The 24,026-nt window shown below is 28.8% G+C and overlaps 2 protein-coding genes and 1 pseudogene across 9 annotated transcripts; 2 read left to right on the forward strand and 1 right to left on the reverse strand.

The window, feature by feature from the left end:
* Window positions 1-983: 983 nt before the first annotated feature.
* Window positions 984-11,820, forward strand: LOC113375181 (sialin-like). The gene is made up of 12 exons (XM_026615129.1): window positions 984-1,009; window positions 1,931-2,126; window positions 4,685-4,796; window positions 5,034-5,158; window positions 5,318-5,409; window positions 5,612-5,775; window positions 8,563-8,754; window positions 8,976-9,109; window positions 10,747-10,889; window positions 10,961-11,081; window positions 11,356-11,422; window positions 11,583-11,820. The coding sequence occupies exons 1-12, from the start codon at window positions 984-986 to the stop codon at window positions 11,756-11,758; spliced, it is 1,548 nt and encodes a 515-aa protein (XP_026470914.1). The 3' UTR covers window positions 11,759-11,820.
* A 2,714-nt stretch (window positions 11,821-14,534) lies between these two features.
* Window positions 14,535-20,760, forward strand: LOC113376877 (PAN2-PAN3 deadenylation complex subunit PAN3-like). 8 transcript variants are annotated; one of them, XM_026616957.1, is made up of 14 exons: window positions 14,550-14,617; window positions 14,795-14,900; window positions 15,176-15,237; window positions 15,658-15,740; window positions 15,867-15,950; window positions 16,046-16,291; window positions 16,682-16,976; window positions 17,152-17,304; window positions 17,881-17,997; window positions 18,487-18,775; window positions 19,032-19,298; window positions 19,547-19,738; window positions 20,287-20,449; window positions 20,593-20,700. In XM_026616957.1, the coding sequence occupies exons 3-14, from the start codon at window positions 15,225-15,227 to the stop codon at window positions 20,698-20,700; spliced, it is 2,010 nt and encodes a 669-aa protein (XP_026472742.1). In that variant the 5' UTR covers window positions 14,550-14,617; window positions 14,795-14,900; window positions 15,176-15,224. The 8 variants fall into 8 exon arrangements, with proteins under 8 accessions (XP_026472745.1, XP_026472742.1, XP_026472750.1 ...); XM_026616960.1 differs by lacking the exon at window positions 14,795-14,900 and having other exon boundaries at window positions 14,535-14,617; XM_026616965.1 differs by lacking the exon at window positions 14,795-14,900 and having other exon boundaries at window positions 14,590-14,617; window positions 15,176-15,241.
* A 268-nt stretch (window positions 20,761-21,028) lies between these two features.
* On the reverse strand, window positions 21,029-24,011 carry LOC113375182 (annotated as a pseudogene).
* Window positions 24,012-24,026: the final 15 nt, after the last annotated feature.

The raw sequence follows: 24,026 nt of genomic DNA on the forward strand, positions 1-24,026 counted from the left end.
TTGCTTATTATATTATCAAACTAATTTTTGAATTGAACGTCGATTATTATATCAAAGTTTCAGAAATATCATCCCGACTTTGATTTCTATCTGTCCATTATAACAGACATTTTTCTTTTTCTTGTAAATGATAGAAAATTGTAGGAAAATGCTCTAAAGTTTTGACAAAATAAAAAACAAAGTTAGATACGTTCTTTGTAAAGGAATGATCTTTGCATTCAAACTGTCGGCACCTTAGATTTTCTTTACATATCTGTTATTTTTATAATTAGATTTTTGTACAATTAATATGAAAATTCTCTAATTCTTGTACAATTAATATGAAAAATGCTCTAACTCGCAATAGTGGTGAGGGCTGTTTCCAACATTCGCTCAGTGGCGTTAACCGACATTGTTGTTTTAATTAATAATGATAATGCTTTTTTAACATAATTTATACTTTTTTTCTGGTAGAGCTTTTCTGTGTACTCGTAAGTAATAAGTTTTGCTTCAAAGTGTAGTTGAACATGTTCTATTTACTAATGTCATGAGCAATAATGAATTAAATCAAATTATTATTAAATAGCTTATAAATTATGGATTTGCTTCACCTTTTGATTACACTTAATTTGTTTAAGATTTATACCGATTCATAAGCCTTTTGCACGACATAAATGAATTGGTTCTTATTAGATTTCAGGAAAGAATTAACTTCTCATTGCAATGTGTCGTATAATTGATAACGAATGTATGTCTGAATTATTACAGAATTACTAGAATGTAAAAGATTTGTTACATTTTAGAACATATTGTATTAGCATAAAATTCTCATTGTCAATATACTGTCTCGCATTTTACTGCAATACTTGTAGTAATAACATCGACTAATGTATTTTGTAATTAAAATTCATATTTAGATAGTTCATTAAAAATATAATTATAATTAAGTTTTTACTTTCTGTAAAATAATTTATTTAAAACGCATGAGAAAAAATGAAATTACCATGTTTTGGGGAAATTGGCTCAAACGGTTTGTGAAATTTAATAGTCTTTTATTAAAACATGGATAATAAACTGTTAGATATTTTATAGAGCTTTTAAATAATAATGCGCACACATTCAAATACTATTTTTTGGGGGTTATATAGCAATAAGAATTCTCAGAATACTAATAATAAGAGATACAATTCACTCCAAGATAACGTTCCAACTATAACGTGAAACTTTCTAATATTTGGATTAAAAACTTAATGGTTTTTATCTTTATCTGATTTCGAATTCCGCATATTTTATTCAAGGATATAAAATTGAAAATTAGCTAATAATTCAACTGTCAAGCTTGGACGTTTGATTTTTATGATCAATGATCAATGATCAAATAACAATTCACTATTATTTTTTGGTAATCGGTTCTCGCATTTTTCATGCTATATTACAGTATATTGTATCGAAGATAGATTTGAGACTGTATTAAAGTTAAATTCAAATTTAAAAAAAATTCAGGAATTTTTGAAAATTACTTTTTTGAAAAGACCAGGTGATTCAAATTTTTTCAAACAAATTTAAGATAAAAAAATATTATAGAGAAAATCTAGGTAAATAAATTAGACCAATGTATGATTGTAAAATAAAATATACGTATGCTTAAATTATAGAATAATTGATATAAAATGTTGTAATGATCATAATAATGATATCTATAAAATAAATATATACTATTGTATAGATATTTTTTACGATCTTTCATACCGGACACTTCTGACTGCTTAAGTGACTGCTGGTTCTCCTTATGAGATGTACAAAATTTATATCATAATTAAAAAAAATTGAACTATTCAAACTTTATCATAATATAATTAATGCACCACTAATTAAATGTCTGTTTTTTATTCTATTCAAGAATATTTATTGAGTCATGTAATATGATATTGATATTATTTTTGCACTTCAGGCAAAACATTGACCATGAAACGCCGAAACCTCCGCCTTTCACATGGAAGTTTTGGAAGCAAAGACGTTACTTGCTTTCTATATTGGCATTTTTTGGGTTCTTCAATGCATATGCATTGAGAGTTAATCTTAGTATAGCAGTTGTTGCCATGACCAACAATGACACAAAAATATTAGAGAACGGAACCATCGTAAACGTGAGTATTAACAATAAGAATATAAATTAATAAAATGATAAAATAATATAACAATATATGAATTTGAGAGGATTATAGTCTTTGATCTCATTATCTTATTTAATTTCTTGTCACAAGATTCGAAATGAGAGCAATTGGCACTGCCAAGCATGTAGATTATTACTTCTCGAATGTTTTTATATGCTAACGTTCTATATTTTTATTCTCGAACTTAAAAATGAAGAGCAAAAATTTGTATCATCGCCTCAAAAGAATCAAAATCCCAAAAAACTTAAATTTTCTATCAATTTTGCAATGCCGAGTATGAATTTGCCAGAAAAAAACTATTTAAAATACGTGTACGAAGACCAAGAGTCTCAACGAAAAAACATGGCGTGATAATGTTTTATTACGATATACCAATAAACGCAAAAATTATTACGAGTTTTTACATCAAAAGAAGTATTTATAAATATATAATTAGTATATACTTCTCAGGAATTATCGCGTACAAAATAATCATGAATATGCTATATAAAACAGATTGCTTTTTATGATTATGATTTTTATGGATATGATCCGAATCATACGATTGATTCAATTTCGGATGGAAAATGGTATTGCGCCTTAAGAACTTATTGCACTATTCAAATTTTAGTGAAAAAATTACACGGTTCATATTTATATTCATATTTATACTAGGTATATCTGCTGAAAGCGAGTTTATTCCAAGCTTTAATAAGTTTTTATAATTAAACCACTTCTTAGGCTCATTATAACAATGTTATAAAGATGGATGTTATTAACTTCCCGTCGGATAGTTAAAGTAATGGGCCGTAAATCGAAAATTAAATTTTTTGTATACTTTCTCGTTTTGAAGGTTTCTGAACATTTTGGCATACCTCAGAGAAAATGGATATGTGTGTGTGTTTTGTATGTCCGCAATTTCGGGAGCACGGATGAGCCGATTTGAATGGTTCAAAAACATTCGATTACTATTGATAGTTGAAGTTTTTGCAAAGACAGGTCCAGCCGTTACGGAGATACAGAGCAAAGAGTGCAGAAAATAGAAATCGAGTTTTTGCCAGATCGGAGCATCTGATTTGAATGATCCAAAAAACATTCAATTTGTAATGATTGGGAGAAAAGGTGATTAGTTTTTGGCAAAGACAGGTTCAGCCATTGCAAAGATACAGAGCTAAATGTGTAAAAAATGTCAGTTTTTGAGAGAACTAAAAATTTTTTTTTCAATTTTTTTTTGTGTATCGAAAATATTTCAGATTTTAATTTTAATTATGACTAAAGTTCTAATATACTTTAAACAAATAATTTTAACTTTGCAATTCAGTTTATATAATTCTTATAAATATTATACAATGTTACAATATTTATAATAATCTATTTGAAAATATTTAATATTCCTCGAACATTTCGTTACGGTACGGGAAGTTCCAGCAATTTGCCTTAAGGCACGATGCCATACACCACTAGTTCCTTTTTTTCTTTTTTGTGATATCGTCGCACCGGTTTTGAGAAAAAGTCGACATTGTCAAATTCTGACTCACATACACGCAGGATTATATACACACACATACTTCCTTCAATTTTGATGTCAAACAATTTAGAATGACTTGTATCGTTAAGAAAGCATTCGTTTATCTAAGCGGATTTTCTGGCGTAAACTAGAATTTTCCCTTCGATTAGTTAAAAGAACGATACATTTCGCGGAGTTAAATATTGAAAATAAGTTTTGAAGATAAAAGTTTTATGTTTATAAAGTTTATAAATTTTAAGTTAAAATTGCTTTCAGTTTCAAGATTCAGTTTTAAATTTAAAAGTACGCATACTAATAAATCAGTATGAAGGGTATGCATGGCTTTTTCTATTATCTCTATGTCAATTGCACTTGCAACCTAATGACGTTTCAATAATGATGCGGTTGTAATATTCAAATTTATATATATATATATATATATATATATATATATATATATATATAGAGAGAGAGAGAGAGAGGGCGAGAGAGTCTATTTGAATAACCGTAATGTAATTGCGAATATTTAATGTAAAATTAAACAAGTTGATATTTGTTCACAGATGATATTTAATTGCTTAAAAAATTACATTTAAAACTCTATATATCTGTTGTAAATATTGGTCTTAGAATTTGGTCTGAGAAGGAGGGTTTCATAAAAAATCACGAAAAATTACGTGGAGGAAGGAGGGGTCTAGTAAATATCATGTGTATTTATTTTTTACCTAGATTTTCAAAAAAAATTTTTTTTAGAAAATCGAAATGTTTGTTCGAAAAATTTTACGTAACGAGAGAGAGGGTAATTTTGAATATCAGTACGTATCACCAAGGTGGGAGGGAGGGTTCAAAAATCCCCAAAAATTGATCATGTGATTAGTGAACGCCCCCTTATGAGCTTGTCACTATAATGATTTGTCTCATATATAGGATTTAGTAATTCGTGTATTTGAGTCTTAAACAAGTAGAACTGTAGACCCAAGACTTACAACCATTTGTAGACGAACAACTAATTGTAGACGCTCGAATATAATATTTTATTTTTTAGATAGCCCCCGAATTTGACTGGGATAAGCAAACTACAGGAATTTTACTATCGGCTTTTTTCTATGGTTACATAATTAGTCAACTGCCTGCTGGATGGTTAGCTATTAAATTTGGTATTACTTATATTGTAACTAATTATTTGAAATTAATTATCATTAATATATATATATATATATATATATATATATACTCGTATATATATATATTGATTATTGAGAACTATTTCAAACAAACGATCGTCTAGATTTTTGCTTGTTTGTGTCATTTCTTTTCATACACTTCTTCAGTTATCAAAATAACTTTATTATCAGGTAATATGAAAAACAAAATCAACACATAATTTATTCCAGGTGGTCATCGAGTATTTGCTATTGGAATATTAGTTACAGCTATATTCACACTGGTAACTCCCGCAATAGCAAAATATAATATATACTTATTAATTGCTGTGCGCATTTTAGAGGGAATATTTGAGGTAAATGAGTATAAATATAGATTTTATAATTGTAAATATTTTTTAGATTTCTTATACCATATTACTTTTAACACTTTTTTTAAATTTAACTCTTCAAATTCCTGTTTTAATTTAAACTTAATAGAATTGTTATAATTATATTGTTATAATTTATTGCAGGGTGTGACATTTCCATGTGCTCATGCTGTTTGGACTAAATGGGCACCACCACTGGAAAGATCCAGACTTGCAACTGTAGCCTTCAGTGGATCGTAAGTAAAGGATAATATTAATAAAAAAATATTATAATTTTTATTTGTATTAGTTATGAGTTATATAGATTATAAGATATTACTTATATATCAGTGTAGTCGGCATGAACTTTTTAATAGAGTTCTTCTATGATTTCTATGAACATGTTAATATGTTATAATATTAAATAAATTATAATTTATTATATTTCTTTGTTTTTAGGTATGTAGGTACTGTAGTTTCAATGCCCGTGTGCGCGTTGATCGCTAACCGAATAGGTTGGGAATATATATTCTACGTCTTTGGTATCATTGGCGTCCTGTGGTTTGTTTTATATTGGGCAATTGTCAAAGGTAAACCCGAAGATGACAAATACATAAGTAAAGGTAAAAAAATATTTTTATTTCTAAATTTTTAAATATTTCTATTTTTATTTATCTAAAAAATATATGTCCCCTTACAAAATATAAATAAATGTTAACAAAAATTGTTTTTTATCTTTAAGAAATATAAATAAATTACATTTAGCAATTTTTATTAAACTAGTTGGTACTGGTATTTTGCCTTGAAGCAATTTACATGATCTTCCCGGCATGTGTAAATAATCGACTTAATCAATAAAAAATAAATAAATTAATATGTGAGTGAATTATAAATTAGTATCCGAGTGGATTTGTTACACATAATTGAAAACGAACGAACACGTTAATTCGGAGTATTTTATAAAAGGAAATGTTTAAAAATCAATAATTTTTATAATTGAACTAGTTTCCGTAGGACTTTAATGATTTAGTATGTTCATTAAGTCCAAGGTATAACTCTATCGTTATACCAAGTAAATCGGTTAATTTTAATTTTAACAAACGTCAAAAAAAACTACTCATTTTCTCAAACTTTCATGAATTTTTAAAATTAAACTACTTGTCATAAGGCCGTAGTATTTCAGTAAGTTCTATGAAACCATAATATATATCGCCAAAAGAAGTTCCATAAAAATCGGCTTAAATTTTTTTAACAGTTAATTACAAGGAAACGGCTCGGTAGATTTTTACCTAAAACTAATTATTGTCATGCCCAAATAATATCTTTCGACCAGTTTTTGATTTTTTTAAAATTGATTCGATAGTATGAGCAGAAATGTGGACGAAATGTTTAACACTTTTTGTCAAATTACAAAGAAACGACTCGGCAGATCGTCGCACAAAGCTGACAAACGATAGTCCTCATTGAAATACATCAAATTGCTTTTAAATTTCTAAAATCGGTTCAGGCGTTTTTAAGAAAACGTCGATCAAAGGTCTAATTTTGACAAATGCCAAAAAAACGATACTAATTTTTGCAAACTCTGACGAATTTTTTACGAAAACGAGATGTCGTAGGCCCGTAATATTTTATTATGATCTATAAGACTATGGTATCTACCATCAAAAAAAAAATCATAAAAATCGTCGAAAAAAATTTTTTTGACACTTTATTACAAGAAAACGGCCCGGCCGAGCTTTACCAAAAACTAATCAGGTCGATTCCCTACCAAAATCTTTCAAACGGTTTTGAATTTTTAAAATCGATTCAGAATTGCGGGCTAAAACGTGGTCGATTTTTTTTTTCACTTTTCTGCTAATTACAAGGAAACGGCTCGGCCGATTGTCGCGCAAAACTGATAAACGCTAGTCTTCATCGAGATGCATCGAATGGCTTTTAAATTTTTGAAATCGGTGCAGCCGTCTTTGAAAAAACGTCAATTTACGGTGAAAAATCTGTTCACGCACACTCACACTCACACATGCTTTTTCCAAATTTGGTCTCATTCGATTCAGAAGGGCTTGAAACGTCGCGAAAATATAAAATTAGCGAATCGATTTTTTTATGAAAACATAAACTTTTCCTTCAGGAAGTTGAAAACTAACCCTTTAGTTGTGAATTATATATATTTATTTATTTTTAAATATATAGCCCAAAGATTTCTTCCAAGAGGACTCAAAAATACAATTGTTTTACATAATGAATAACAATTAAAATATATACAAAATTACAATATATAGTTATTAACATAAAATACTTAACATAAAATTACATATAATACAGAATGTAACAATAATATTTATATACAGAATAAGATAAAATAATAAGATATTTGAAAAGAAAATAAAAAGGTTAACTTGTGCAGATGAAGATTATTTGATTAGGTGAAGTGTTGTGAATATCTATTTCATTATTAATTAATTTAAAGTTAGAGGATATAAGTAAAATAGACGAATTTAAGAGAGAATTAGATTTAGGAGTAGGATAATTGAAAAATAATTAATAAGATAAATAAGTGAACGCGTAGATAGTATTGGAACCTTAAAGGATAGTTGGTTAAAAATAAGAGAACAGTCTATAGAATTATATATATAAAAAATACTAGCCAAAAATTCTAAATTCATACTATCTATTAAAATTTGAACACTAATAAAGTAAAACTGGTTACAATTAAAACATTCTGAAATCATTATTGTTCATTATCAATCTCTATGCCTTAACAATACAGAAACGAAATGTATCACGAATTTCAATTAACATTAAAAATCGTCGATCAATTGTGTTATTGAACATTTTGACCGTTAATATCTTTGTTTATAATGTAAATGCCTCATTTGATAAACGTGATAATGATATACGTTTATTCATTAGTTTTTATAAACAAAACTGTGAAAACGTGAACTGTAAAAATTCTTGGCTTCTAATTGTTTATAATATATATGTATTTTTATATATCAATAACTCCTTAAATTTTTATCATTTTTTTATTTTTCAATTAGTCACTGTCAAATAATAGATATTTTCATTGAAATTTATTTTTAAGTTTTGAAAACTTGAAAATTAATCGAAATTGTGAAATATTTAACAATCTTTTTTTAAATTTAACGGAATTTAAAAAAAAAAGCATTAAAAATTTTAAAAGTTTTGTGTTTAAAAAAATTTCACAAAGTTTTACTTATTTTAATGTTGAAAAAGAATTCTGGAACTATAAAAAGTTTCAAGCATTCTCAAATTAAACGATTTCATCGGGTTTTTAAAAAATAGCAAATACTAATAACATCCTTTATTTTTTAGTTCTTTTTATATTTATAGTGAGTTCTAAATAATATTTCACGAATACTAAATATCTTTTATTATTTTTCACTTTATAGAAGAGTTGGAATATATTCAGAAATCTCTGGGAACATTCAATATTTCTGCTAGCAATCGTGAAAAGTCTTTAGCACCACCCCCATGGAAGAGCATATTAAGGTCTGCACCCGTGTGGGCAATAGTCGCCTCCCATTTCAGTGAAAATTGGGGTTTTTATACTCTCTTGACCCAATTGCCTTCTTTTCTCAGAGGTAATATTTAATAATATTTTAATCCAAAAAGTATAAATTGCAAATTGTACAATTTTGTCACATTGCGAAATAAGTGAATTTCTAATATATATATATTTTATATTTGATTTTCATTCGTAATATTTTTATTTATTTATTAATTCAAAATTAACCTACAAGTTTTAGTAATTAAGTTATAAAAATGATTCTAAAACAGTTTTTATGTTTGTAATCTTTTCCAGATGTTTTAAATTTCAAACTTGAGAAGACTGGATTTATGTCTGCTTTGCCTTATTTAGCGATGGCTATTCTACTTCAATTTAGTGGACAGTTAGCCGACAGATGCCAAGTAAAAGGATGGTTAACAACATCTCAAGTAAGAAATACTATTTATTAATAAAAGTGATACGTTGACATTTTTTACAAACAATGTTGGATATAAATGTAATATTAATCAATTCGAAATCTCATATCAATTTGGTTGCAATAACATACTTAGCAGCTTTAATTGGATACAATTTCAAGCAGTATTCTTCAAAACTAGTATCTTTACATTATTATTTTAAGTGCATACAATTTTAAGCGGTGACAATTAACTTGCTTCAAATGAAGAGTCACCATTCATCGTTTTATTTTGCTTGAAAAGAGCAGAAATATGGCATCAGGACTATTAGGAAGATGATAAAAGAAATTGGGCCAGAATAGAAAATATATATTCAAATATTTGTTCATTATACGCTTTTGATTTTCGGAATTCAGAAACTAAGCTACTTCATGAATATAATTTGCGGTTACACAGATAACTAGTTGTGTATGGCATCGTGCCTTAAGGCAAATTGGTAGAACTTCCCGTACCATAGCGAAATGTTCGAGAAATATTAAATGTTTTCATATAGATTATTATAAATACTCTAATATTGTCAAATATTTATAAGAATTATATAAGAGCTTTAGAACTTTAGCCAGAATTATAATTAAAATCTTTTCGAGATACAAAAAAAAACTTTTTTTGAGAAAAAAAATTGCAAAAATTGAAATAATTTTTTTTCCAAAAGCGAGTATTTTGTCAAAACAAACAGACAGTTTTTTGAATCATTCAAATCGGATGCTTAGTTCTCTCAAAAACTGCCATTTTTTGTACATCTCCGAAACGGCTGGACCAAAAACTAATCACCAATTCTCCTCGTCATTACGAATTGAATGTTTCTTAGATCATTCAAATCGGATGCACCGTTCTCTCAAAGACTCGATTTCTGTTTTCTGCACTCCTTGCTCCGTATCTCCGAAACGGCTGGACCTGTCTATGCCAAAAACTAATCAGCAATCTCCCTATCAATAGAAATCGAATGTTTTTTGAACCATTCAAACGGTTGATCCGTGCGCCCGAAAACGTGGACGAAGAATTGTATCCATACATACATACATACACATCCATTTTTTCTGAGTTATGGCAAAATGTTCAGAACCTTCAAAATGTGAAGAAATGTAAAAATTTTCAATTTAGATTTTTGGACGATTACAATAACTTACCCTACGTAGAGTTAATAACAGGAATTGGGCCAGAAGGTATAAGATTTAATCAAATATCCTTTTATAATGCGTTTATGATTTTAATTATTTGAATGGTTATTTATTTGAATTTGAGTTGGTATATAATATGATGTTTTGTTTTTCAAAAATACCATCAAAATGACTTTTAATTTGATGGTCGATTCTGTATTCCCTGAAACTTTTGTTATCGTGTGTAACTGGATTCTGACTAGTTACCAATACCATATGTATAATTTTAGCATTATTTTCAAATGAATTGACTATAGCAGTAAATTCTAATCTTTACGTATGTTTTTATATTCTTGGTCTATTTGACGTTAACTCTCTGCCGTTTTTTCAGAATGCCGGTTTTCAAAATTAATATGCTTTTCCATAGTCGAATCTTGGTATCCAAAGTGAGATTACTTTGCAACGAATTTGTTTCGAAAGTTATAAATAATAAATAATTATTTCATTAATTAGGTACGTAGGTACTTCAACTGCTCTGCATTTATTGGTCAGACAATATTTTTATTATTAGCTGGTTTTATACTGAAGCCTATTGGAAGCATGATATGTCTGACAGTCGCTGTGGGTTTGGGCGCTTTTGCTTGGTCTGGATTCAGGTTTGAAAATAACTGATAAACGATTAAGAGGCTGTACTATGGCTTACTAATGGTATTTTATCATTTTGCAGTGTAAATCATTTGGACATCGCACCACAATATGCTAGCGTTCTGATGGGATTGTCAAATACTTTTGCAACATTGCCAGGAATAATCAGCCCTCAATTGACTGGTTTCATTGTTAATGGAAAGGTGAAATTTTGGAACAATTTGAAATTAGATTTATTAGGCTAAAATGTTACGTTTTTCTATTAAACATAATTATCTTTTTCTTTCGGGAACATTAAAAATACATGCAATATGTGATTGCATGAGGTGAGTTTTTTTCACTGGAGTCTACTCTTACAATTTCTACAATTCTAAAAGGCTACTACATACTAAATATAATTTGCTAATAGTTTTATTTGATAATAAAACGATAGTATACTATACTATAGATATATATTAAACGTTAAATAATTTTCAGGTTGGAGATGATTTACTCACATCGTGGCAAATTGTATTTTACATTTCAAGTGGAATATATTTGTTAGGTAAGCGCATATTTTATATAACTACCGATCGCAAATAAAAAGTTACCGCAGAAAATATTTTTAATAACGTATAATATTGCATTAAATATCAAAATTAATATAATAACTTATCACCTCATTTTTTTTAAGTAGTACTGTATCTACATTATTATAATTTAAGGAGCTGTGATATATTGGTTTTTTGCATCCGGCGAAGTGCAGCCATGGGCCAAAAATTTAACTAATACAAATACAAGTATTAAAAATGACGATTATCCAAACAATATTAATTCTAATGCAAGTAAAACTAGTGGAGCTGCAGGCAACGGGTATTATAATGAAGGCTTAGAAATGTAGTAAAATTATGAATATAAATATGTGAAATTTTAATTATATTCAATAAATGAATTTCAATAATATATATTATGTATATAATATATATATATATATATATATATATATATATATAAGATTTAGATTTTTTTGTTCGGCGTTGGGACACATTCTTGAATGTTAACTTGCAGCCATTCGTCGAATTAAAAGAAAAGTAAATAATTATCTATTTATTTATACGTTTCGACACGGTATGTGTGTCATCATTCAGCATTTTTTTTTAATATTTATACAGTATCGCACCAGAAAAAACACTCATATAAAACTAAATTAGCATTAATTGAAAAATTATAAATAAAGTAAAAAAAATGTTTTAGAGTTAAACTAAAGAGTTATGTAGTGTCAATTTGTATAGTGTATGTTGAGACACTACATAACTCTAAAACTAAAACAATTATGAAGAGGTCTTGCGTTGTTTAACATTCACTATATTTATTATTTCCTACTTCAATTTCAATTTATTGCAATTCTACTTCAATTTAATCATAACTTAACAATTCTATGGGCTGTTGTGCTGAAACTTCTCCTTTACGCAGCATTTTATAAAGCAAATTACGTTTGAAATTAAGAAACTAATGGAATCTACGTTTGAAATAGGATTATTATAAAAATTTATTTAGTGATTTTAAATTTGTAATTTCATGGCAACAATGCTCGGAAAGGGCTATTTTCACTTGAAAACATATTTTTGAATTATTAGATTGGCAACAAAGTGCAAATCTTTATTAGCAAAACAGACATATTTTTTATGGAAGAAAATAACATTATTCTGCATAATGTATTGTCCATTTTTATTAATGACTTTTTGTCATCTTTCAAGCAGCAACATCATCATACTTTCACGAAACTTCTAGTTTTTATTAACATTTTTTTTTTTTTTTTTAATATATTGTAAATGCAATTTTGGACTTTTTTTTTATTTTTATTAACAAGAAACTGAAACAGGCACAATTTGACACCATCCTAGTCATTGAGTTATTTATCATTCAGGCAGTTTAGTAAAGATCGAAACAAAAAGTAATCAGAAGGTGCAAAGTCAGGAAAGTATGGTGGATATGGCATAACGTCCCTACCAAGCTTCAATAATTTTTGCTGAGTGGCCAAACGTGTGTGATGCCAATAATTGAATAAATAACCGCTTTGGTTTGTCAATTTAAGCGTGAGTGGGAACTTTCCGTACCAAAAATTAATTTTTTTTTTCAACTCTGAAGAAAATAGATTTTTGAGAAATCTTAAATTAAAAAAAAAAACTTTAAAAAATGTTTTTTTTTATTTTGACATATGGAAATTTTGAACTTTTTTTTAAAGCAATCGCACAGCTTTAACTGCATAAAGACGAAATACCGAAGCGCGTAACGCCGCGTCGCCGTCTGACGGACAAACGATGTTACGGAACCCGTAGAAATGTAAATAAAATTGATACATATTATTAAAATATCTGATAATTTAATGCGCCTATGTCTAATGATCAATACATGTAAAATGTTTTTTGAATGATTAAAATCGGACGCTCCGTTCCCTTACAAACTGAGTTACCGTTTTTGGCACTTTTTGGCCCGTATCTTCGGAACGGCTAGACCTGCCTTTGCCAAAAACTAATAAACACGTCTCCTTATCAATATGAATCGAATGTTTTTTTAACTATTCAAATCGGTTGGTTCGTGTTCCCGAAATCGTCGACGAAAATTTGTATCCGCACAAACAAACACGCACACACATACGTCCATTTTTTCTAAAGTATGCCAAAATATTCAGAAATCTTTTAAACGTAAAAATATATAAAAAAAATTATTTTCGATTTTTTTGGGATGTAACTCACTCGACGGGAAGTTAAAAACTGTTCGAAAGATATTGATTAGGAATTATACTGATTAGTTTTAGGTAAAGATCTTCTGACCAGTTTTCTTGTAATTAACTGTTGAAACTATTTTTTTGACGATTATTATGAAACTCTCTTTGGCGATAGATATCACGTTCTTATAGAACATACTGAAATATTACAGCTCTACGACAAGTAGTTTGATTTTAAAAAATCATTAAAGTTTGAAAAAATATTATAGTCAAAAGTTGCTTTTGTGATGTGATAAGTCAAACATTGTCAAGTCATTAAAATGTCAAATAATAAATTACTAGGACATATAATTTTTTAAATGTGTTTGGGAAAATCCAATTCGAAATTGTAATGTTACGATTTCATTGAAAGCGAAAATTTTATTTTCGAAATAAACAGTTGAAAATTTTATCTAAATATCTAAATCTCAATTTCGGTTGATTAAGTCAATTATTGAACATTTCGGAAAGTTCGTGCAACTTGCCTTAAGGCAAAATGCAACCTTCAACTATAGTTATTATCATACATAAAATAAGAGTATATCGGTTATTATTGTTTCGTTCTAGATTGCATTGCGCTACAGAATTTAAGCAATAAATAAAATATAACCAGATATAAAATAATATTAAAAATAAATGCATGATTTGAAGTGAGATACATTTTGGCAAAATTTTAAACTTAAAACAGTATATTGATACGTCGAAACGTATCTGATATCATCTGATATTTTACTCCAAGGATATGCCATATGCCAAGGATCTCGAACGAAAATCGTTTGGTTAAACATTGAAACATTGAAACATTGAAACGGTTGAACGCAAAACGCAAAACGCAAACGATTCGTTAATTAACGGACGCCCGCTGATGTCCCGCTGCTCCGCTCGTTCTAGCAGTTTCATCGGTTTCATCTATGCGCGCTGCCATCGCGCTGCGTTCCTCGCGGTCTGTGTCATAAATTATGAATTGTGCATATGTGTCAATTTAGTGTCAGCGTTAGTATTGGTTGTTTGTTGTGTATTTATTTATCCTCGCTGTCATCGAGTCATCTCATTATATTTGAATAATAATTAAACATTTTGTGCAATATTTTTCTCAAACTATTTAATTTGTTAAAATTATTGCACTCAACCCATGTAGAATGTTCTTTATTTAATTCGAACTACGATTAGTTTATCTTAGCTCAATATGCAATTTTTCAATTGTGCAATACAGCATGTTATATGTTACAATTTAATGTTTATTAAGCACAGCTGTAATTCGGACAATAATAAAACGGTCAGTATTTAAATAATATGCGAACCATGTACTTTTAACACGAAATGAACAAAATCAGCCAAGTAATGTGTTCTGCAAAATGTGAATATAGTGATGCGTGATAAATTCTATATTGCTAATTTTACGTACGTAACATTTTATAATAAAATTCACACCATTATGTTATTTTTGGAGTTTATCTGGAACATTCAATTTTGTTAAAATTTAAATAAAGATCAAGACAAGGATATGGTTCAATAATATTATTTTTTAACTGTGAAAATATTTTGTTTCAGAGTCTTCTACGACATCAAATATAGCTGGAATGTGATGAATACATGAAAGATGAATAATAACAGCAAGTATTTTTAACTAATTATAATATATATTATTATTTATTACAATATACATCAAATATATTTGGAACTATTTCACTAAAATTATAACAGGGAGATATCAATATTTTTATTGAATTGTGGTTCTTAATACCCTTTGAAAGGCGAATTACCTGATCATTGACCAAAAGTGAGTCTTAATTATAAAGGTAGAATATATCATACTTTTTTTCAAATTTAATTCAATGCAGTTTTCTATCATAATAGAATAAAATTAAATAAAAGTTGTAATTATATTTTAGTAAATTATATTATAATTTACATCATATGCCTTAGATTTGTATAAGTTAAACTGAATCATTGTAAGGATAATATCCCCTGCTATTCAAATAGTATATTAATATTTAAATGCAACTTTATCATTTATATGTAATTTATTTTAGGAAATAGTACTATGGATTCCATATTTTTGCCACACACATCGTCCAATGGTGTTCCCCAAGAGTCAAAATTGGCTACATACATGGTAATGAATGTTTTATTTGCAAACTGTGCCCTGTTAAACTAATTAATCAGTAATTAATATATTATGTCCATTTATTGATAATAATGATAATAGGTAGTCAATAACATTATTTTATTTATATTCAAGAATCACTCCACATCAACACCTACACAAGGACTTGCACAGGCCATGTCAAAAGTCAATTTGGAATCTCCACTGCCAGTGAAAAAAGTTAGTGTGATTTATATTATCAATTGAAAATTGAAATCTTTTAATGTATGAACTAAGCTGAACACAAATTAATTTTTTTAACATTTCTTTTATAGGTTACACCTCAGTCTCCAGAATTTATTCCTGGAAACTCGCATATTGTTTCATCAGTATCGTCTAGTAGCAGTCAGCAGTCTTCCAGTTTATTTACATATTCTGCTGGTAGTGAGTCTCCTCTTTCTGGTCGATTGTCATATGGACCGCGTGGTGATTCGCCTCTAGGTAGAAATGTGACTGCAGGTGTTTCTCCACGTCTTTCACCACAAGATGTTTCTCCACCACTCTCAGCAAGTGTACATCAGGTATTGTATATGTGATACATTAATTTTTAAAAGTATACATTAAACTTTTATTTAAAATAACTTACAAAAACCTTAGTATGTTATAAATTGGAAATAGGTAAAAGGTTTTTTAATTTCATTCATTATCCTTAATGAAAAAAACAAAAAAAATATTACAAAGAATAAAAATGAATTTTGTATAATGTTACCAAATAATAATAATGATAAATTTCCAATTTGTAGGTTGAATGGATGAGAATATTTTATGAATTGTATTTTATATATATATATATATATATATATATATATATATATATATATACCACAAATTTAGCCATAGCATCAAAAATAGATATGTGAAAGCATAAAAAGTATGCATCTATAACAAGTGGATTTTCTTTGTTTTTATAGGAAAATGTTGGTGGTACAACATATTTTTACCATGCTTCTGCCGGCGCAGAGCCCTTGAATGGTTCAGCAGGTTATAATGGGTTGAATAACTCTTATATATCAAATTCGGGAAATGTAAGCGGGACTCAAGGATCTGGCCCGTTAAACTATTCAGTTTATAATGGACCTTCTTCCAATGTAGCTAGCATACGTCCCAACTCAGCACTCTCAGCAGCTTTTTTTATGCCTGAAGAACTGAGACAAGATCTCATAGCAATGCAACAGGATGAAATACTTTGCAATGCAGGAGAATGCAGTAAGTATAATTACTGGATATTTAGACTAATTGGAATAGGTCTTATAAATTATATATTATAAGTTTTAAAATTCATATGGCGATAGTTATAAATCATGATTAAATTGCTTAGATGAGCTTAAATTAGTTTGTACAAGATTTATGTTTAAAATTTAATGAACCTATTAAATGGTAGATTTGCCAATGGAGGTTGATAATTATCATTCTCTAACACCTCTTGAATCACCTGTAACATCATTAATTGGGCACAAAGGGTCAATGCCTGCTTCCACTTACCGGGCTGTAAATACTACCACTGGAGTCAGATACTGTTTACGTCGATTACATGGTGAGCATATCATATATTTCAATGTCAAATGTATACAAGTAGTTTGTAATTATAATTTTCATACATTGTTTATGTGAAAAATATTTGAAATTCCGCATAGAAAGAGAATAAACAATTTAATGTAAGATGAAACTGATTTTGCTCTAGCTGATATTGATTAAGGAAGGTTTATGAACTCTATTACTCAATTTATTTTTGTGATAATTTGTTTGCCCCTTCTAAGGAGCTTGTTTTGAGTATCTATTCTATATCACCATGGGAATTGAAAAATTTCAATTGTTACTTTTCTTGAGCTAATGTAAGAATAGAAATTTGCATCATAAATGGGACCTGTGGAATTTGTATACATACATTTTTTCTCACCTAATATCTGTTTTATTCAGTTTTCTTATTTAATATCTTTTTTTTCATAACTTTTTCTTCAATCATTTGTAAAAAATACTTTTTTATATTTATGACTTCAAATTTAGAGTTTAAAATATACTATTAATTACTGAACCTATTCTTTCTCAGTTATTATATTAATGATCATTCATATTTATTTTATTATTAATGTCAGTTTTTTATATTCTCTAGGCTGCAGGTTACCGAGTACAAAATGCATGGTTGTTGTAGATATGTGGAAGAAGATTGAGCACTCAAATATTGTGCAACTAAGAGAGGTTTTTACTACAAAAGCATTTGGTGATAATTGTAAGTATATTAATGTTGATCTATTGATTTGTCTATGATTTTGCTTCTTTCAGTCTGAGTAAATTTTAATAATAATAATAAAATGAAGAAAATGATCATTTTGTAATGACATCCACATCTTAATAGGCTGCATTTGACAAATTATATACTAGAATGTTAAATGCTGAGTGTTTTGAAAATATGTAAGGTTGATAAGTTTCCATTTGAATATTTATAGCAAATTAATAAATGGAATGTTTATTAAATTATATGTTACAATGAATAATGATAACTTTTTTTTTTCATATGAATTATTGTTTAACAAAAATATATTCAGATATTAAAATAGGATAATAATTATAATAATAACTATCCATACAAAACTGGAAAAGCTTAATTTTTTATAAATGTAAACAAAAGTATCATAATTATTATTATTCAAATTTTGATTTTGATGTAGATATGGGTGCTGATGATTCTAGCCAAAATACTACTAATTTCAACTTTCAGCTATGTTATTCGTGTATGACTACCATACTAACGCCCAAACATTGCTGAGTAAATATTTTCCATCTATGCCACCCCTTGGTGAGCAGAGTGGTAGTTACACGGACCCCTTTCCGCCTGGAGATGCTCGTCCGTACTCTCATAAGTCTCGAGAAGCGTTACGGGCGCAGGCCGCTGCGGCGCAGGCTGCTGCTTCCGGCCATTTGATGCTACCTGAAACTGAGATTTGGGCCATAGTTATGCAGCTTACTGCTGCGCTTCGTATAATACACAGCGCCAATCTTGCTTGCAGGTGCAATAAGTATTTGCAATTGCAGTTTTATATTAAACATAATCAAAAACCTTTTTTTTTCGACTTTACTGCAATCACATTCTAGTAGAGCACTCTCAAGTGTTGCAATTTTTATCATTTATAATTTCTTATATCTAAATGGAATTTTCTACTTCACTTTTTATCATCTCAATAATTATTTCTGTTTCAGTAATTAAATTTTTATCATTTCAATTCATATACCTGTATTAACATATTTATTTTGTTTTCTTTTTAGGACATTAGATCCAACAAAAATAATAGTGTGTGGCAAGCGAGTGAGGCTTAGCTTTCTCGGTATTTCAGACATATTGTCATTTGATGCTAGCAATACAAATAATATGGCATTGATCAACCATTATCAGCAGGATGATTTAACGGCTCTCGGAAAGTTGGTTTTGGCATTGGCTCGGGGTTCGTTATCAGCTGTTCAAGTTGATCAGATACAGAATAGTGTTGAAATTATTTCTCGCATTTACTCCAATGATCTGCGGAATCTCATCATGTATGTTATTTTTTAAATGTATGTGAACATTTTATATATAAATATATAAATGTTTATTTAGTATTATATATTATATATATAATATATATATATATATATTGTTTCACCTCATCCTAGTTGAAAAAAGTTTAAACTTTCAATATTTTGTAAAGTTCCTCGCTGTGAAATGGAATTCGTCAAGTTTCAGAATAAATAGCATTATGAATGCAAACTTATGATTCTCTAATAACTTAATATTTTTGATATAGATATCTTTTATCACAACAACAGAGACGTACAGTAACTGATTTAATGCCAATGATTGGCGCACGCTTCTATACTCAACTGGACGCATTACAAGCTCGCTCAGATGTATTGGAAGATCATTTGGCACGAGAAATGGAAAATGGAAGATTATATCGACTTTTAGTCAAATTAGGAACTATTAATGAAAGACCTGAGTAAGTGTTATAACTTGATAGTTAAGTATTAAAAAATACAATTTGGTGTGTATTGGTGACTTTTTTTTCCTTGTTTTTTTTTAAAAAGGAAAGAATTTTTGAATTAAATTTTTAAAAAATGAAAAATTATGAATGCAGAAAAATGAATTAGTAGAAAAACCCAAGTTTTTTAGAGTTTGTGTTAGACCAAATGTTTGCATTATCAAATCTTGTATTGACTTTACAAATTTTAATTTTGAATCAAATTAATGCTGATTTAATTGGTTTATAGATCAATTGAATTAACTAAACATTTAGTGAAGTGATAAATAAAATAAAGCAAGCAATGACATTTGAGAGATTATTATCAAATACACTATGTTCAAAAAGTTTTTCTACTTAAATAATTTAATTAAGATTTAATTAAAAGTATATACTCATATTGTCTAATTAATATTGGAAATGCATAGTTATATCGAATCTGACAAAAATTGGGGTAGTATTAATGTAATTGGAGAGCAGACCAGTGTGTGTATAGAAGTAAATATCTAAAATCACTCAATTTATAGGCTTCAAATGGATACTACATGGTCTGAAACTGGAGATAGATATATGCTTAAATTATTTCGAGATTTTTTATTTCATTCTGTAACTGATGATGGCAGACCTTGGATTGATCAAGCTCACATAGTGAGCTGTCTGAATAAACTTGATAGTGGAGTTAATGAGAAGGTAAATCAGCATAAGTTGCAATTATTTAATCCAACATCAGCTTTATATATATTAGAATTTCATAATAATAATTCAATTACTATAAATTAATTTAATAAATAAAAAATTAAGCATATAAATAATAGAATTTATTTTAATTGTAGATACAGCTGATGTCTAGAGATGAACAAAGTGTACTAGTAGTTACTTACGGTGAACTCAAACACTGTCTAGAACAGGCATTTGAGGAAATTGTAATTGCAGCTTCATAAAACTATGATAAATCTGAGTTATATTTTTAATATCAAATAAATTATAGGTTTATCACTAAAGAAAACAAAAAGAGTTGTCTATAATATGACATACCAATTTGATTGCACTTTATATATATCAGAACATTCAGTAAAAAAAATGTTAAGTAAAATTTTTCGCCAAATGATTTAATTTATTTGATCATCTTTCATAATTTTGGTAATTGATATTTACTTAACTTAAGCACAAACAACTTTGAAGTATTATTTTAGTTCAATTACATCACAGTGCTTTTGTGTGTGATATTTAAGTCTATAATTCCCCTTTTTTTATTTTAATATGATTCTAATTATTTAAGTGATTTTTTTTCATAAGTGATTGTAAATAAACATTAAGAAAACAAACTCATATATTTTTAACTTTGAACATACCAGTGCAAGTTAAAACATTTTAATAAATATTCATATTTTTATAAAAAGGTTTAAACCTTCATGTATTCAATTAATTAATTTAACAATGTGAATAATTTACATATATGACAAATGGGATCCCACAAAAATTCTCGTATCTCCTTTTTTTATATACACTTCATTTTTGTCACAATCTACATCAAAGATGTCAGTGGATGATAATTTCTCTTTGTCTTGCTTAATATTATCTATTGATGGTAGTTTTCTACTACCCACCAATGGGTCCTTGAACATCCACAGATCAATTTTTGTCTTGACGTTCTCAAGTCTATGTATTCTATCTAAAACCTTTTGTACAGTATCTCCATGTTTTATTAAGATGTTGCAAGTGAAATAGCCAGATCCTTGAACAGGATTTACAATTGACATCATAACTCCTGGTTTTGAATTAAATGACATATATGGTGCACCAGGGCAACACTCCTCTTTTGTTTTCTCTGGGCACAGATCATCATCAGTATATTTTATGTCTATATGTTCCAAATCAAGTGTGTTACACAAATAATCATGTGCTCCATTTAGAACACTAAACTCATCAAAATCACTAGTTACATTCAACGCTGCTGATCCTTTCTTTTCAACTTTCTCTTTTACCATTTGCACAAAAGGCATTACTTTTTTCATATGTTTTTTAAGAATGTCAATAGACCCGAGAGCTACAGATATGTTTTTATTATCTGGAAGTTCTTGTTTCTTTTGATACATTCATTTAAGGTTGACAATACAGCATGTTGCCATGGCGGGAAAGATTTAGCAATCCAAATAATTCCTTCATTAGGTTTTTTAGGAGCATTTACTACATTGTCTTTACTTTTGGATTTTGCAGATGCTATATTATGGTTCTTATAAAACATTCGGAATGAATGTGCACACTCCATCAAATAGGAAGATGCATTTAGAATAACTTCATCGACTTCACCAGCTTCAGGCCAATTAGAATCAAGAATGGTGCTTGGTTTATCCAATAAATTCCAAACATGCTCTGATACATGAGGACATATTGGGCTAATGATTAATACTTGAACTTCAATGAAGCGAAGTACAAGATCTTTATGCATTCCACCTTCATACATAGTCATTTCCCTATATTTATCACGAGCTGCTTGCAGTTCATAAAAACCTGTTCTTATGCTTCTTTATATAGCATTTTATATAATACATATCAGTTTCTTTGATTTTTAAATTCATTTCACTAATGAAAACTTTATCATGAAAAGAATTTGTTGACCCAAACCTCAAAGAATTTAAGTTAGCTTTTATTTCTTTAACCCATTCGATAAATGTAAATAATCTTAAAATTCCAGCATCAGCTGTAGCTTCAACAAAATTGGCATCTTCAATAGAATCTCCAGAATCTGCAAGGCACAATCTCAATCCATCAGCACTGAATTTTTGAACAGCTTCTGATAATGTCAAAAAATTACCTTCGGATTTGGACATCTTTGCAGAGTTGAGCAGCAAATGACCATTTGCACGAATTCCCTGTGGCCATAATTCAGGATTGTTTGGCCACATAGCACAATGGTTAAAAATGAAAAATGTTAAATGATTCTGAATGAGATCTTTACCAGAAACTCTCAAGTCAACTGGATACCAATATTGAAATTCCCTTCTTAATTTTTGCAAATGTACAAGTGGAATCGTAGTATTTTGAGGAATTGGAGCCTCTGAAAAGAAAATGTAATCCCAAACTTCAGATGTCATCTGTTCTGCTAATATATTTAGAGGACTTGGAGTCTCTCCTTTGAAAGAGCCACCTTGCAACAGATGAACCACAGTATAAAAGGCCATATAAATTGTTGAGTCAGAAAGTGATTCAATGAGCCATTGTTCATCCCATGGTAGCTTAGTGCCCTAAACCATAAGTCCTTGAACAAGCATATTCATGCAGCCAATTTAAACAAAATGTGAAATTCTTTTTTACTTCATCATGATATGTATTAATATTAGCAAGAGCTTCATGTGCCTGTGCTTTCCAAGATTTTTCACCATAATCTAAATACATTGATCGCAAAGGGCAATCACGCACTCGTCTCCTGATCGTGAGATTATAGGCTTTCAGGCTCATAATATATACTGCATCTCCATTTTCAATTATTTTAGCTTGAATATTCTTTTTTACATCCGTATTTTTTGTCCTTTATATTCCCCTACTTCTAAAATACCATCATAAAAACCTTTCAAATATACAAGTTCTTTAGCTTCTAGTAATTAAACTTTGTCATTTTGGCTTTGAATTTTTAACTTCTCACATACAGTCACGGCACTCAAATTTCCAAAATCCGGTACAGTTATTATGGGTACGGGCCATAAGGTAGAACCATATGATCTAAACGTTGTATTTTGCTCGAAAAGCAGGCTTATTCTTTAAATCCATTAAGGCAGCATAATCATCTGGGCTATCTGAAGGAACAGATGTTACAACACCAGTGCCTTTATCTTCGCGAATAGTAAGCATTGGTAATGTATAAATTATATCAAAACTTGTTAATGGAGCTTTAAGACCTATTTCCCAATACTTCTTGACCTTTAAATTCACCAAGAACCTCAACAACATTATTCTGTTTCAACATTTCTTGATAAGCCATATTTTTAGCAGATCTCTTCGAACAATATATATAAAGCACCACTTTTTGATTCAACTAACACATAATTTATGTCCGGATGTAGCCAACAATTAGTTTGGCCATACATAGTTTCAGGTCTTAGAGTAGCAGCAGCAACAAAAAATATTTGCTTAGAACTAAATGATTTAAATATGTTTGGTGTATCTATAACTTTCATTTTAATTAAAGTGAACTCCTGAGGACCGACTCCTTCACCTGAACTTCATCGTGATCCATACAAGGTTGGCCGTCCAAGACAGAGTAAACCGT

The sequence above is a fragment of the Ctenocephalides felis genome, unplaced genomic scaffold (assembly GCF_003426905.1).
Source record: "Ctenocephalides felis isolate EL2017-DRISC unplaced genomic scaffold, ASM342690v1 CF-g0.4_SCAFFOLD_01886, whole genome shotgun sequence".
Taxonomy (NCBI): Eukaryota; Metazoa; Arthropoda; class Insecta; order Siphonaptera; family Pulicidae; genus Ctenocephalides; species Ctenocephalides felis.

Excerpts from the sequence above, each read along its gene's own strand:
- LOC113376877 (XM_026616960.1), top strand. Across the intron at positions 16,977-17,151 it reads TTGCAATGCAGGAGAATGCA|ATTTGCCAATGGAGGTTGAT; the intron begins GTAAGTATAATT and ends ATTAAATGGTAG. Across the intron at positions 17,998-18,486 it reads AAAAGCATTTGGTGATAATT|CTATGTTATTCGTGTATGAC; the intron begins GTAAGTATATTA and ends TTCAACTTTCAG.
- LOC113375181 (XM_026615129.1), top strand. The coding sequence starts at position 984 with ATGTTTTGGGGAAATTGGCTCAAACG. Across the intron at positions 5,410-5,611 it reads ACTGTAGCCTTCAGTGGATC|GTATGTAGGTACTGTAGTTT; the intron begins GTAAGTAAAGGA and ends CTTTGTTTTTAG. Across the intron at positions 8,755-8,975 it reads ATTGCCTTCTTTTCTCAGAG|ATGTTTTAAATTTCAAACTT; the intron begins GTAATATTTAAT and ends AATCTTTTCCAG.